The 14,735-nt window shown below is 47.9% G+C and overlaps 1 protein-coding gene across 1 annotated transcript in view; it reads right to left on the reverse strand.

Moving 5' to 3' along the window:
- Positions 1-2,054: 2,054 nt before the first annotated feature.
- Positions 2,055-14,735, reverse strand: part of CNGB1 (cyclic nucleotide gated channel subunit beta 1) — a gene marked incomplete at its 3' end in the record, with an annotated part of 58,467 nt that continues 45,786 nt past the window's right edge. Inside the window, exons 24-29 of the mRNA XM_081030915.1 lie at positions 14,415-14,512; positions 14,231-14,314; positions 11,228-11,346; positions 10,803-10,949; positions 4,602-4,815; positions 2,055-2,300 (exon numbers count right to left, since the gene is read on the reverse strand). Of these exons, the coding sequence (XP_080887041.1) occupies positions 2,055-2,300; positions 4,602-4,815; positions 10,803-10,949; positions 11,228-11,346; positions 14,231-14,314; positions 14,415-14,512 (908 nt within the window). The remainder of the gene's footprint in view (positions 2,301-4,601; positions 4,816-10,802; positions 10,950-11,227; positions 11,347-14,230; positions 14,315-14,414; positions 14,513-14,735) is intronic.

Consider the following 14,735-nt stretch of genomic DNA (forward strand, 5'->3'; position numbering starts at 1 on the left):
TAAGACAGTGTTAATCTCATTTCAAAATCAATTTTCCTTCCAGGACGATTCTTGGGAACCTCAAAAATATCTTGCTTTATATTATTAGCAGTATACATTCAAGCCTTGATATCTAAAAGAGTAAGTACGTTCATATAAAAAATTCCTTATAAAATAGGATCTCACAGTGTCGGTGCCCTTGAAATAATTTGCCATCTCCTGGAGGGCAATCCACTTACTTTATTGATATATCTTGCTAAAGATGGAAGCATTCCCTAATCCTGGACCTTAGAATATGTAGTGCAAATATAGGAATAATAAAAGGGGATGGCAAAGAAAAAAATTAAAAAAAAAAAACCCAAACCTCCAGACTTCTCCTATTTTAAAACAGTATTGACCTGTGACATTATGTCTGTACACAATTTTTTATTGCATCATTATGTTTAACTGTGTAAGATTAGAAACAATGCAAATGCACATCAATAGGAGAGCAGCTCAATGTTATGGTATTTACGTACGATGGAATTGGAGTGCAGTCATGAAAACATAGGCATGCCCTTTATGTACTGAAAAGGAAGAACTCCAAAATAAATCAAGGGAACAATAACAAAGGCTCCGATATGGTGGGTACCAAAAAGAAGGTTAACAAGAATGAATTTACACATTTCCTTGCATAAGCTTCAAATATCTCTGAAAGGATACAGGAGAAACTAATAATAGCAGTTGCTTCCAGGAAGGGGCCCAGGGAGGTTAGGTGCCAGGAGTAAGAGGAAGAATTTGTACTGGGTATCCTTTCATACCCATGTAACTATGTTACTACCCATTAAAATAAATTAACAGCAGTGTTTTAAAAGGGTAAAATAATGTCGCTCATCATTATATTCAATATGATGATTAATCAGATCACGTGACATATCATCAACTAGATAAATCTCTTCATTACCCTGGAATTTGGAAATGCTTCGACCAGCCTGGGGGCTCCTGTACTGTTTAAGTTGTTCACAGGGGAAATGAATATTCTGCTTTTAGTTTGATGGACAAATACAGACGTTTGCAAGCCCTCAACAGGCCCCTTCAGCAGCCCGTAATGTGTCTGTAATTTTATATAAAATGGGCAGTACCTATTGGAAATCTGGGCCTTTTGGTTCATTGTTGCTGGTGGAAACTAAGTTTTGTTTTTAATCACCCACTCCCCCAAGAGCCATTCACTATGCAGATCAAATCCTCTCAATAAATATCCATCGACTGAATCACTTCCCCCCTCCCCGCGGCATCCCTCCCCCCCGCCCCCTACCACCCCCCCAACACCTTTTTTTGAATTATAAAAGCAGCATGATGTGATCTAGAGAAACGTCAGGAATTTCCGTGGTGCCAGCTGTCAGATTTCATCTTCTAGGATTCATCTAAATTGCTACCATCATCTCCATAGCAAAGGTATCAAAAGCACGTAGTAGGTTAATCCCTGCTGATGAGAGTTGGACGACCCGCAGAGGCGGCGCTCGGAACCGCCCACAGCCCTGGCCAGCACATCCATTTCCATTTGATCTGTTCTAGGCTAATAGCATCGACTCAGAACAGAATAAAGTCTAAGGAAGGTAAGTGCTAACCCCCTAACTCACCGTGTTCCTGTTGCGATTGCCCAGCTACGAAAAACAGCATCTGAGGCTGGGGTCACAGGTGCCTAATTCCCCGTGAGTCAAACGCGAAGCGCAACTGCCCGCTTTTCTGCTAAAAAGCTTTCTGTCCTTGAAATGTGGGAGACAAATTCCAGACGGGAAACTTCACGTCTCTAACCAAACGTCCCATGGTTTTAAAGCCCCATTCTATCCACTGCCTACGAACTTGCAAAATAGAAAAGAATTCTGTTCTTAAAAATAGTAACCGTGGGGAGAGGTAGGGTCCTCAAGTGACAGCGGGAACTTAGGGACACGGACACTAGGAAATTGGTCGATGTGAAGACCGGCCCTGGGAGAAGCTGATGTCGGGGCAGGAATGTTATCTGAGCGCGACCGAGGCCACCACGAGGGACCTCGTTTTGGCCGCCGGCGCGCGGGGAGCGGGCGCGCGGAGACACCTCACTCCTCCTCCTCCTTCTCCTCCTCGGGTATCTCCACCGACACGCTCTGGTGGCCCGGGTCCGGGCCCGGGCTCACGCGGGTCTGCACCGAGTGCGCCTCCCGCACGGCTGCGGCCGCTGCGGCCCCCGGGGGGCCCCCAGGGGAAGCAGGTGGGGCAGAGCCTGGGGCGCGGGGCTCCTGGGGCGCGGCTTGGTCGCCAGGAGCCGAGCGAGCCTCTCCCGCGGCTTCTTCCGAGCTCTTGGCCTGGAATCCGGAAAGGATGAGTCATGAGGCAGGTAAATGTCCAAGGGGTGTTAGACACCGACCTCGCTGTTGTCCTTGTTGAACCCCAAGGAGGAGAATGGCAGAGCGCTCAGTGGGTGCAATCGAACGGATGGAGGGCTGGGCGGAGCGGTTATGAGGATTATTTGGTAGAGACAGTATATTACGGGGGAAGTTTAAGGGTTAAAAGTCCCGATTGGATTTAGTGGAAAGTCTTGGAGATATTTTTGGTCTCTGCTGAGTTGCGGGGCTGGAAGGGGAGCCAAGTAGCTGGTTCACGGGCCGAGCCTCGCTCCTGAGCTATTGAGGAGGAGAGGTTGTGCCCGGTCCCGGGTTCCCGTGGACGCTGGCTAGGGGCTGTGTATCGGTAGGGGACTGGGTGAAAACCCAAGCTTTTGTGGATACCCAGGGCCCATCCTGCCCTGTCTGACCCCATCTCTGCATGGAAGGACACTGGGGAGGGTGCAGCCCCCAGACCCGGAGGCCTGGTGGTCCACAGCTGTCCAAGACCCACGTGAGGTGGTGGCAGTGAGTTACAGCGAGAGCAGTTGGCGGGCGGTCGAGGGAGGAGCAGACAACCTGAAGTTTGCTCAAGTCACAGAGTTGAAGAAAGGGAAGGAGGAGTGGGGGGTAAGATGCTCCTAGAACCCCAGGCAGCTCTGTCTCAGGGCTTCTGCATGTTTGCCTCTCGTGCCACCCTCCCCTGTCCACTCTAAACTCTGACAATGCACTTCCAAGGCAGATGCCCAGATGGTGCCCATTTTGGGACTTCCTGAAGCACCCTGCTATAAATGGAACCAGAAGAATTGGGAAGTTTGGTCAAGGGCTTTGCCATGGTCAACATGTTTTTATGAAAGGTATCCCAAGTATCCTGCTTCCTCTCTACCACCCCACGTGGCAACCATGAGGAACCTGGGTCTTGGAAGGCTTGAGGAGCTACCCAGGTCACAGAGCTGGCAGGGACAGAGCCGGCACTTGACCTGTGTCTTTGAACAATTATCTAAAAGCTCCTTGCACTCTGCCACTCTGCCCTTGTTCTGAATTGCAGGGGAAATGCCTTTTATTGGAATACTCAATGCAAATTTAATTCACATCTGCAAGCTGCCTTGGTGAAGAACTAACACTAGGAGCCCATTTCAGATAAAGCCTGTCACTCTTGGAGCTCACGTCCACAAAACCCCACACACCAGCCACCCTTAAAACCCTAACCTGCAGCTTGAAGCTGCCCTTGACAATTCGTGAGCCAGACGATCATGTCTGTCCTCAGTTTGGAGCTATTGGTGACTATCTGGAGAATTGGAACCTGGGGTTGCTTTCATATCACTCCTCAGACTCCTGCTGTCAATTGACTTCTGGACGGGTCCCCTGGACTCTGGCACCAGCCTAGATTGAGCCTGAGTTCCCTGGGCTCCTCTGCATTCTGTCATGTGGATTGCTGTCGCCTCCCAGCCACCGAACTCCTGCCTAATCCCATCCCCCCTTTCCCCACAGCCTCCCTAAAGGACAGTAATGAGCAGCCATAATTAATGCAATCATTCTAATTGGCATTCTTGGCATTAGTCACAGGAAAAATTCCCAGAACTAATTTTAAAATTCCCTTTAGATTTATGGGGGTGGGGGCAGTCGGCATGGTGCCTGTCGCCTTGGTTTTCCTTTCATATCTTTCAAACTGTCACAGAGACAATATTAAATATGAGAACATCACCGTCGCCTGGGGAGGGACATTCTCTGTCCACACCAGGACTTCCCTTTGGGGAACCCACCCCCCACTCTCAGTCCAGGAATAGACTGAGAGCCAGGCCTCTGCAGAGCACTCCATGGAATGGCTCGGGAATTGACATGTGTGACCCAATTCTGTCCAATGATGAGGAGCCCTGGGACTTCTGCTTAGAATTACTGGGAAAGAGGTAATTTCTTTCTGTTGGAGTTGCTAAATCAGGAAGGTGCAATCCTAGAACTCTTGGGGGCTTGCCTGGAAATGCCCGAGGAAAGCAGAGATGATAGAATGGCACAACTTGTCCTGTTGGTATCATTTGAGCTTTTGGACCCAGCTTTGCTCAAACTTTTCAATTACTCGACCCAATAAATTCTTTTTTATCAAGCTCATTTGAGCTGGCACTGTCACTTGCATTTCTGTCACTTGTAACCAAACAAGCCCTGACTGATAAAAAGAAGGGGGAAATTTGCTAAAATTAAATGTGTGGTCTACTCTCTGAGGCCCCCAGGCCTTCTTCCTGGCATGTTGTTGAAGTGGATGGGTGGCTGAGTTCCCAACCGCATTACCTGTTCCAGCAACTGCTGCTGTTTTGCAGCCGCCTCCAGCGCAGCCAGTTCTTTGAGTCGAGCCCTGAGGTGGGCCAGCTTGCCACCTTTTGCCCCTTTGGCACCCATCCTGGCTGCGGCCAGGGCAGCGTTGAAGAGCTTGGGGGTGCCGGCCCGGGGAGGAAGGATGAGCACGCTCTTCTCCTTGGGTTTATTGTTATTTCTCAGCATGCGCCTGAAAGGAAGCAGTATCTGCTGTCAGCACAAGCACGCTCTGGGAGAGAAGGCTCGTTTGTATGGAGCCCTTTGAGTTGGAGTTGTGTGACGGTGGTTGTTTGGCGAACCATTTTTGAGTGCCTTTTCTGAACCAGGTGCAGTGCTAAATGTTTCATGCCTAGCGTCTCACTGAATGATCAGAACAGCCATCATGATGTGGGCCTTACCGTCTGCACCCAGAGACGAGGGAACAGGCTCAGAGGGCATAGGTAGCTTTTCTGAGGTCACGCCGGAAATACTGAAGGGTACGTTAATATGCAGAATCAGAAATAGAATGCCTAACTGAAAAAGGACCCAAAGCCTTTGGCTGTTCCTTCTTTACATCATTGTCATTTCACCACTGACACTGTCACCACTGGCAGCACTTACTGAGTATCTATAGGTATCAGTCCCTGTGCTCAGTCCTTTCCAGGCACTGTTTGGTGGCCCCTGCGATCTGCCTTCCTCGTGCTCACGCCTCTGGGTGATCCCCTCGCCTCCCTTGAGGGTGAGCGGGACATATGACTTGTTTTCCACCAGTAGAATACAGCAAGAGTGATTGAATACCATGTTTGTGAGTATATCACATGGGACTGTCATCTCTCTTGCACAGAGACTCTCGCTTGCTGGCTGTGATGAAGCAAGTGGCTACCTTGGGGGAGGTGATGTGACAAGAACCTAAGGGCAGCCACTGGCCAACAATTAGCTAGGAACTGAGACACCCAGTCCTACAACCACTGGGTCCTACAACCCAGTGGTTGTAGGACTGAATTTGGCCAAAAACCACACGACCTGGGAAGCAGACCGTTCCCTGTTGAACTTGAGATGAGACCCAGCTCTGGCCAGTACCTTGATTACAGCCTTATAGTGGACCCACCTAAGCTGTCCCCAGACTTCTGACCCAGAGAAATTCTGAGAGAATAAATATGTATGGTTTTAAGCTACATGTTTGAGGTAATATTGTTATGTAGCAATAGAGAACTGATACACACTCTGTCTTGCAATAATCCTCAGGTAGGTCCTATTATTTTCCCTCATTTCAAACGAGGATCTGGAAATCCAGAGGGGGTGAGGAAATCCCAAAGGATACATAACTAGGAAGCGGCAGAACTGGAATTCAAACCCATGCCTCCGACCCCAGCACCCCAGATATCTTAATGATTAATTACCAAGCAACATCACAGTCATTATTTTCTTGGACACGGACACTACTCCTGTGACATGAAAAGGGCTAGGATTATTGTACCTATGCGAGCTGGGGAAACAGGCTCAGAATGGGGAATGACACGCCCCAGGTTGCTAGGAAGTTGGCAGAGACAGAATAACAACCCAGACTACAGACAATATATCACCCTGCTTCTTGAAAGAAGACAGGATTTTCCATCAAACAGAATATGTGATGAATGGTTGGGCTCAAGAACAAATGAATTTCGCCTGCAATCTAGCAGACCTAGACTACTAATTGGCAAATTCATTCATCAGGGTTCCAGCAAAACTTGTTTGTTTAAAGATGAGGCCATTCCTGGCTGCTTATCTAATCAGAGGCAATGGACTTAAATCGTGTCTCTTGATATTAATTGCCCAAGTCTTGCATTTTCTAGCTGGAGTTCCCCCAGGAGAACACAAACATGATAATTCATCAGAGGCCTCTGACATGCGCAGCTCTGTCACCTGTGTTGTTCGAGTCTATAATTCATTACACACCAGTCTGTGGGAAGGCTGCGTGGTATTAAAATGACACGAACTATCTATAGGACCTTTGCTAATTGCGAATGGCTGTCTCTGTTTTGAAACAGTGAGCTGGCTTCTGGGACAGTTCCAGATGAAGGAAATTGAGCCTCATCTTCAGATGGCATGCGTTTCACTACAATTAGTATTAAACATTCACCCCTGCAGAAAGGGGCATGCATGAGAACTTTTTGCCCCATTTCAAGTCAGAGAGCTGAGTACCACACTTCATTGCTTCATTGGGACCTCGGGTCTCCCATAAAGTGGGGAGTTTAGACAGAATCTCACATGTGGCTCTCACCAACTGAGACCCCCAGGGCCTTGTGCTTCTCAGACTGCATATCTCCTTTGATGGGCAGAGCTCATACGCAACCCCCTGCCTCTCTCCTAAGGCTTGCCTGTCCAGAGAACCCATCTCTCTAAGGAATCAGCCCCTCCTCCTTCCTCTGGCTGCCTCATACCATCACACTGCAGAAAGGCCAGGCCTCTGTAAGATCCTAGTTGATTTGCCAAACCCTCACGTACCCCAGGCAGAGGAATGGGATAACAGCTCTAAGCATGGCTTGTGTTTCGGGAAGCCACGCTCAGCATCCTCCTGCAGGAGGGAGGCGACCTGGAGCCAGTTGTCAGACATAAACAGTCGATTCTCATTATTTGGTAAGTTCTATAAAGTCCATGCAAACACTGAATTAGTGACGACTGAACCATGGCTTCTGGGGGAAATACAGGATTAGGTTTCCGTGTGCCTCGCACATTTTTATCAGCTGATCAATACAGAACCTTGTCTTGTGTGTGTTCCTGTTTATAGACATCTCCTTTACCAGGCATTGTCGATCCATTAACAGTGAACTCATAGCCAACCGCTCTCCAGCTCATGCCTGAATGAAGGCGCGTCCTGGTCTTCCTGCCCTCAGGAACACGAGACGGCACTTCAGCACTACACCGGGGAGCCACTTTAAATCGTGAAATCAGCAACAAAAATATGAGAAACATGGAACATGATAAACCACTAAAAAGACACCTGTTTTTAGGATGAACTGAAACAAGAAGGCAGAACACCACCGTGCTCATCGGCAGCTGGGCAAGTGCACTTCAGGCATCTCGAATTTTTCACTGTTCTACACGATTCTGCGAATGACCACGAAAGCCCTTTAGTATTGATTGGGGATTACAAATAAACGTTAGTGAGTAGGTGAACTGCAAATATGGAATCCAGAAATAATGAGGACTGACCATCCTTTCCTATCCCTCTGGGGAATGGGGAAGTGGGCTGATTCTGTGGGAAAAGTTCAGCCTTTGGAAGGGCCCAGTGGCTTCGCTAAGAGTTGCAAGGGAAAATGGGCAGCTTCCTTTCCCAGGAGACCACAGCGCCTTGTGTGTATTATGCTCTAACGTCAACACTAGATCCACTCACCTGGGAGCTGCCAAAGTGATCCTGTAAAAATCTAAGTCACAATAAGTCACCCCTCTGTGTACAACCCTGCCTAGTTCCCATTTCCCTCAGAGTAAAAGCCAGAGCCATCCTGAGGTTTCACCTCCAAGGCTCTACCCAATCTCATCCCCTCACCTTCTCCCATTCCGTATTGAGCGATGCTCATTTTCTGGTTGGTCTGCACACACACTGAGCCTGCACCTCCTCAGGGCCTTTGCACATGCTGTTCCCTCTCCCTGGCATGCTCTTCCATGCTGGCAGTGCCCTCGCTCACTCCTTAATTCTGTGCAGGTCTTGGTTGAAATGCCACCTCCTTGGAATGGCTTTTCCTGACCAACTCATCTCACATAGCTCCCTCAGTCAACTTGTGTCCTCATGGGGCTTTATGTTTCCTCATAGCCCTTCTCCCCAGTGGACACATCACATAATCATTCATGACTGTGTTGTTGGTCTCCCCAACTAGAACGTAAGCTCTGTTTGGTCCCTGCTGTGTCCCCAGAGTCTTGAACTATGTACTCAATAAATTATTGTGCTGTATGAATAGGTAGATGTTGGTGAGTTTGTTCCCTTCATCATGATCACTCTCTGTGCAGTTTGTTTATGGTGTCATTTCATAGAATGTAGTAGAAAATAAGACTATGTGAAAAAAGGCAAGGGAGAAAACCAGACATGTGGATTAAAAAGGCTCTACCCAAGGGAAAAATTACAGAGGGAATTTAATGGATAAAGAGGAATAATTATTATTACCATTAACATTTTTATCGAGCTCGCTCATGTGCCCGACACCCTCCTACATTCACGCACACTGTTTTATTTAATCTTCTCAACAACAAATGAGGGGGTGATTACCTTTATTTTATAGTGGAGAAAACTGAGACCAGAAAAGTTAAGTAACTTTTCCAAGGTCACACAGCCAGCACCGCACAAGGATGAGATTTGAGCTCTATTAGCTTCCCCAGCCTATTGTGGGGTTTCTACCACACCATGTGGCCTCTGTCACTCTATTAACAACCTGATCTCAGGGTTTGAAAGCAAAAACCTGCTTTTCCAAGAAATTACCTACTCCCCAACAATACAAAATACCTATGTACAAAGTTATTCATTGCAGCACTGTTATATTGCAAAATATTGAAAATAGCCTGAATGCCCACTTGCAGGAATGCTCTGCAACTGTCAAAAGGAAGAGGAGGCTGTCTGTGGACTGACAGAGAATGCTCTGCAGGATCTGTGGTCATGAGAAAAAAGTGCAAAAGAAAACCTACAGTGTGCTACCTTTTGTGCAAGACAGAAAGGGAAATACGAAAATAGTCACAGACCTGCCATTTTTGCCAAAGAAAACACAGGGAGGAAAAAGCAGAAACTGAGATTGGGCTCTTTCATTTTTCCAGTGGTACCGGACAGCAACTCTGATGCTACTTTCTCTATCTTGTGGGACTGAACAAATGAATAAATATGATGAGGATAAAGGGAGCCAAAATTCTCAGTGCAAAAGAAGGAATTTACAAATATGGAAAAGGAGATTAGAATGAACTCTGTGATGCTGGATTGAAATTCTTTGGTAGAAAGAGATAGATACAGACAGAAAAATAGATGTTGATATATATGTATGTGTGTATATATACGTGTGTGTGTATATATGTATGTATATACTTGCATTTATACATACAGGTGTGTATGTGGGTGTAGATTCCAGCTCTGTCCACTTTGGAGGCCTAGTAACACCCCCATAGCAATGAACTTAGTACTCAGATCTTGGTTTCTAACAGCCATTCCCCTCTAAAAGGAATCAAGCCTTCTTGGAGAAATGGCTATTTCCATGGATGTAGCAGGGAGAGCGCAAGATGAGCCCAGGGTATCTTATTGTGCCTGTAAGCAGGGAACTGCTAACATAGGACGGGGACATCACAAGGGTCCCTAGAGCCATTCTGAAGAGGTGCCCACTGGCCAAATGTGGAACAATTGGAGCATCAAAATAATGATAGTAACAGGAGATTCATGGAATAAAGCGAATCCATACTGATACAGATGGATAAATGAATAAATGAATAAGTGGCCGAGAAGAGAAAGCTCTTCCTTATAGTAATGCTAGCTAACACATGTAGAAGGTGTGATGAAGTTAGAAAATTACAATTTCGCAATCATCATGGTAATCATTGAGAGGAATCTTCAGTGGGTGCTAAAAGCAGTGGGTGAAAGTTTGACGAGGAACAGAACTGTATAGTCTCAAAGTGACTCCCCGCCACCAGTTATTTGTTAATTACAAAGAGAAAAATAGTAACGTTAAGGTGCAGAAACTTGAACCACATGATCAAAGTTTAAAAACCATGAACGTTGGGAGACACCAGCATCACGTGCCTTCTTAGTACGCTGCCCTGAGAAGGACAAAAACATCACTTCTGAGTGATTCCTGCCAAAAATGTAACCACGAGAAAATATCAGCTAAACCTAAACTGAGAGACAGTCTACAAAATAACTGGCTTGTCCTCCTCGAAGAAGGCAAAGTCATTAAAGAAGGAAAAAGCGGAGAAACTTTGCTCCCACATCAAAGGAGACGAAAGATTGTGCAGCCTCAATGCAATGGGATCCTCGACTTTATTCAGGGATGGAAACGAAGAAAAGCGATAAAAGAAGCTGTTGGGACAATTAGCAAAATTCAAACATGGACTAGGGATGAGACAATAGTATTGATTCAGTATTGAATTGCCTGATTTTGATGAAGGTCCTCTGGTTACTTAAGAGAGTATTACATAAGAAATGCACATTGAAGGACAGATGGATTTTTTTTTTAATTAACAAAACAAATGTACCTGGCCTTCTTTCGGAGTAACTTCTGAGACTCGGGATAATGCACCAAAATTTCATTCAGGTCCTTCTTATCCAGAATGAAGAGGTTGGTAAACCCGTGGGCCACCACGTTGGCTGTGCGCCGATTTCCGCCCCCAACAGCCAGCAAGCTGGGGTGAGAAGGGAGGGAGGTGAGACCCTTCAGAGGCTGTGGTCCTAATCAGACTAAAATCTTCGTTTCTGCCCCTGCATGGAGCTCAATGGCGGCCACACACAGGTGAGGGCCTGGGCCTACCTTGTATATGTCAGCAGGTACTGAGGCTGCAGCCACACATTTTTGCAGACCCACCAAGAGGCCCTTGAGGACGAGGTCCCACCCACTGACCATCCCACCCCCTTCCCCAGCCTTTGCCCAGGTCCCCTCCCTTCATCCCAAGACCCCTCTGACCTTATTTCTCCAAAGACAGATCCAGCTTTCAGCGTCACCAGCACAGACTTCCCATCGGGGCCACCCAAGACCTGCACCTGCCCTGCCTGGATGATGTACATTTCTCGGCCTATCTCCCCCTGAAACAGAGAAGGGGCGAGTCCCTCTACCATCACCAAAAGTGACCACAGAAGCAGCAGGGCTGGGCCCAGCCCTGCCACGGACTTGGTGTGTATTTTGGGGTCTCAGTCTTCCCATCTGTGGATTGGGGAGAATGACCATCCCTCCAGCCTGCCTAACTAACAGGATTACAGTGGAGAATTAGTGGGGTGATGAAAAGGAAAGTGCTAGATGTAACGGTGTAGGTGTAATGGTATTCTGCATATTCCCAATTATTCACATGGATGGAGGGTCCAGAGGCATGGAAAGTCTAGCAGTGCTTTACACAACAAACTGACGTCTAGGCCAGCACATGTCACATCAGGAGTTCAGTGAGCATTTGCTAACTGAAATAGGAATGATAAAAATGTCCAGTCCTTACGTGACATTTTTCTGTGCCAGCCACTGTTCTCAGGACTTTATGTGGCTGAGCCAGTTTAATTCTTAACAGCCCTAGGAGGTGGGAAGCCTTCGCCCAAGGTCACAAAGCTTGGCCGATGCAGAGCCGGGATTTGAACCCAGACAGTCTGGTTCCAGAGTTCCTGGTCATTGTGGGTTGAATTACATCTCCCACCCCCACGAATCCATGTGTTGAAGTCCTAACCTCCCAGTTCCTCAGAATGTGACTTCATTTGGAAATAGTGTCATTGCAGAAGTAGTTAAACTAAGATGAGGTCGACAGGTGTCGGGTAGGGCCCTAATCCAATACGACAGGGGTCCTTATACAATGGCCATTTGGACATAGAGCCAGGCACAGAGGAAAGGCTATGTGAAGAGACACGGGGAGAAGACGGCCGTCCATCAGCCAAGGACAGAGCCTGGAGCAGATCCTTCCTTCGCAGCCCTCGGAAGGAACCAATCCCACTGACACCTTGATGTAGGACTTCCGGTCTCCAGAACGTACAATTCTGTTGTTTAAGCCACCCAATTTTTGGTGCCTTGTTACAACAGCCATAGCAAATTACTACAATGGTCTTAATCCCAAATTAAACCGAATGAATGAATAAATGAATGAATGAATGCATGAATGAACAGCTGCTTTGTACTGCAATCGGAAATACCCAGTCTGCCACACGGCCTCCTATCCTCGTGGCCTCACAGGCCCCTGCTCTGGCCTGGTACCTGTCGGTCTCACCAGCCATGTTTAAAAGGAGAGAGACCAAGGACAGGTAAGTAGATTAGACTTTTGATTCTTTGACATAGTTTCCTGGGTATCTCACACATGTACGACCTTCTTAACAAAAAGGAAGAAAGCCTCATTTCCCTGTGTCCGACTTGACATAGGGCTGAAGTGTGAGGGGTTTAAAGAGTTCACCCTCACCTCAATAATCAACCTGGGTATGTGTTAAGTGGGTGGGGAGGCCTGGGGGGTGTCTCAGTAAAATCGTCAAAGAGCAAAACTGGACAGCAGAGGGCGCCATTCATACATGCTCACCAAGCTCTCACTTCAACTTGCAATTGCAAACTCCCCCACAACCTGCTGCACTTTTCCTCATCCCAAGCAAATTCTACATCACCCGCAAGAGTGATAGCAGCTGCAATGGCACGTACTGTGTGCCAGGCACAGTGCTAAACTCCATGTGCATATCTTTTTCAATTCTCACAACCACCCCACGAAGGAGGCACCCTCAATACCCCTACTTTACCCATGAGAAGAGAGAAACTCAGAGAGGGCAAGCCACTTTCCCAAGTCCGCACAGCTAGGAAGTAGCTGCAATGTCAGACAAATCACTCTATGGCACCTAAATCCCTCTTGGCCTCTAAAGCTGCAGTTTTAAATTCTTAGCCATCTACAGTACGCTTTCCCTTCCTCTCCCAGCTCTGCTTCCAGAAACTTCAGTGAAGCATACAATTTGGAAACGGGTCTTCTTGGGCTGAGGGTTCCTGAGTCTTACAGGGGTTGCATGGACAATATTTTCACCCCCATACCCTGGCCTTATTAACAGTTCAGTAACAAGAGGTCTGAAATCTGGTTCCTGTTCCTCCTCCCTGACCACTCGTTTACCAAGTGACCTTGGTCTCACCTTGAATCCCAAAGAATGGGAACAAAACAGGCCTGAGACACTGTCTAGCCCCGGGATTCAAACCCAAATGTTTTCCCACATCAGGTTGGTGATGTAAAGGAGCTAAGGTGTGGGACGGTGTGGAGTGGTGGGGCCTGCAGCCGCAGGAGACAGCATGATGTCCCCCGTGAAGGGCAGCGCCTTCTCCTCCCTAGTTAATTCTAGCTATTTGGGAAAGTGAGATTCAGAGGTAGCAGATTTTTGGTTTTCAGCCAGAAATCTAGATTTTTATGTAAAAACCTTCCACTTTTAAAGGTTGGGGACTAATTCCACTCTTTTTGTTGTTGTTGTTATTTTTAAGAGTAGGCAACATAAAAACAAATCACAAACACCTTTGAGTTGGCTCCTATTAAAGGGCCATCAGTTTGCAACCTTCGCCATGTCCCACCCCTTCTCCCACCCCATTTTCCTGGTATCAGAACCAAGTCCTTGGAAGCAGTTCCATCTACACAGTCAAGGCTCTGCCCCTCTTTAGGGGTTCTGTAAAGTGGGGTTCCTCATCCTGGCCCCCATGGTCCTGTGTCCAGGGAGCAAAGCCTGAGGCATATCAGAGTTCCATGCCCGAAGCCGGACAAAGCCCCCTTGTGCCAAACAACCCAGAGTTCTGGGGCCAACTGACCAGTGCACAGAGCTGCAGCCTTTCCTCTCCCTCCCCAGCAATTCCGCTCTACCTGGGCGCACAAACCTCACTGGGCTTTCAAAGGCACCCCTTGCAGCCCAGCTTCCCCACCGCCAGGGGGCAGCCCCCACCACATCTCTCATCTGGGGGCAGACCACGTTGTGGCTGCCTCGGGCCACTCACCTTCTTGCACACATAGTCGTTGGGCAGGTAGACAACAGAGTGAAGTCGCTTCAGCATGTCAAAGATCATCTGTCGGTCACAGCCCTGTCCCGAGGAGGAGGGGAAAGGAGCCCCCGTTCAGAGGAAGGTGTGGGCTCGGAGCCTCCCAGAGAAATGAGGGGGGAGGGCACTGGGACGGTCGTACCTGGAAGAGCGCCACTTTGCTGACAATGTCATAGTTCACATCGACGGCGAGGTCTAGCCGCATCTTGTCTGGAAGCTGTACCATCAGCTCTGACTCATCTGCGAACAAGACCCTGGCAGGGGTCAGAGGCACAGCCAGGCCCCTCGCCAACAAATGGGCCACATCCACACCACACCAGCTAGCACCCAGAACCGCTCTAAAGTGGGAGAGTATCAACTCTCGCTTTTGTGGATGCCATTCCCTTGTGTGCACTTTCCAGGTGAACTCCTACTCATTCTTCAGAAAAGAGCACTAATGTCACCTCCTCCAGGAAGCCTTCCC

The sequence above is a fragment of the Rhinolophus hipposideros genome (genome assembly GCF_964194185.1).
Source record: "Rhinolophus hipposideros genome assembly, chromosome: 21".
Lineage (NCBI taxonomy): Eukaryota > Metazoa > Chordata > Mammalia > Chiroptera > Rhinolophidae > Rhinolophus > Rhinolophus hipposideros.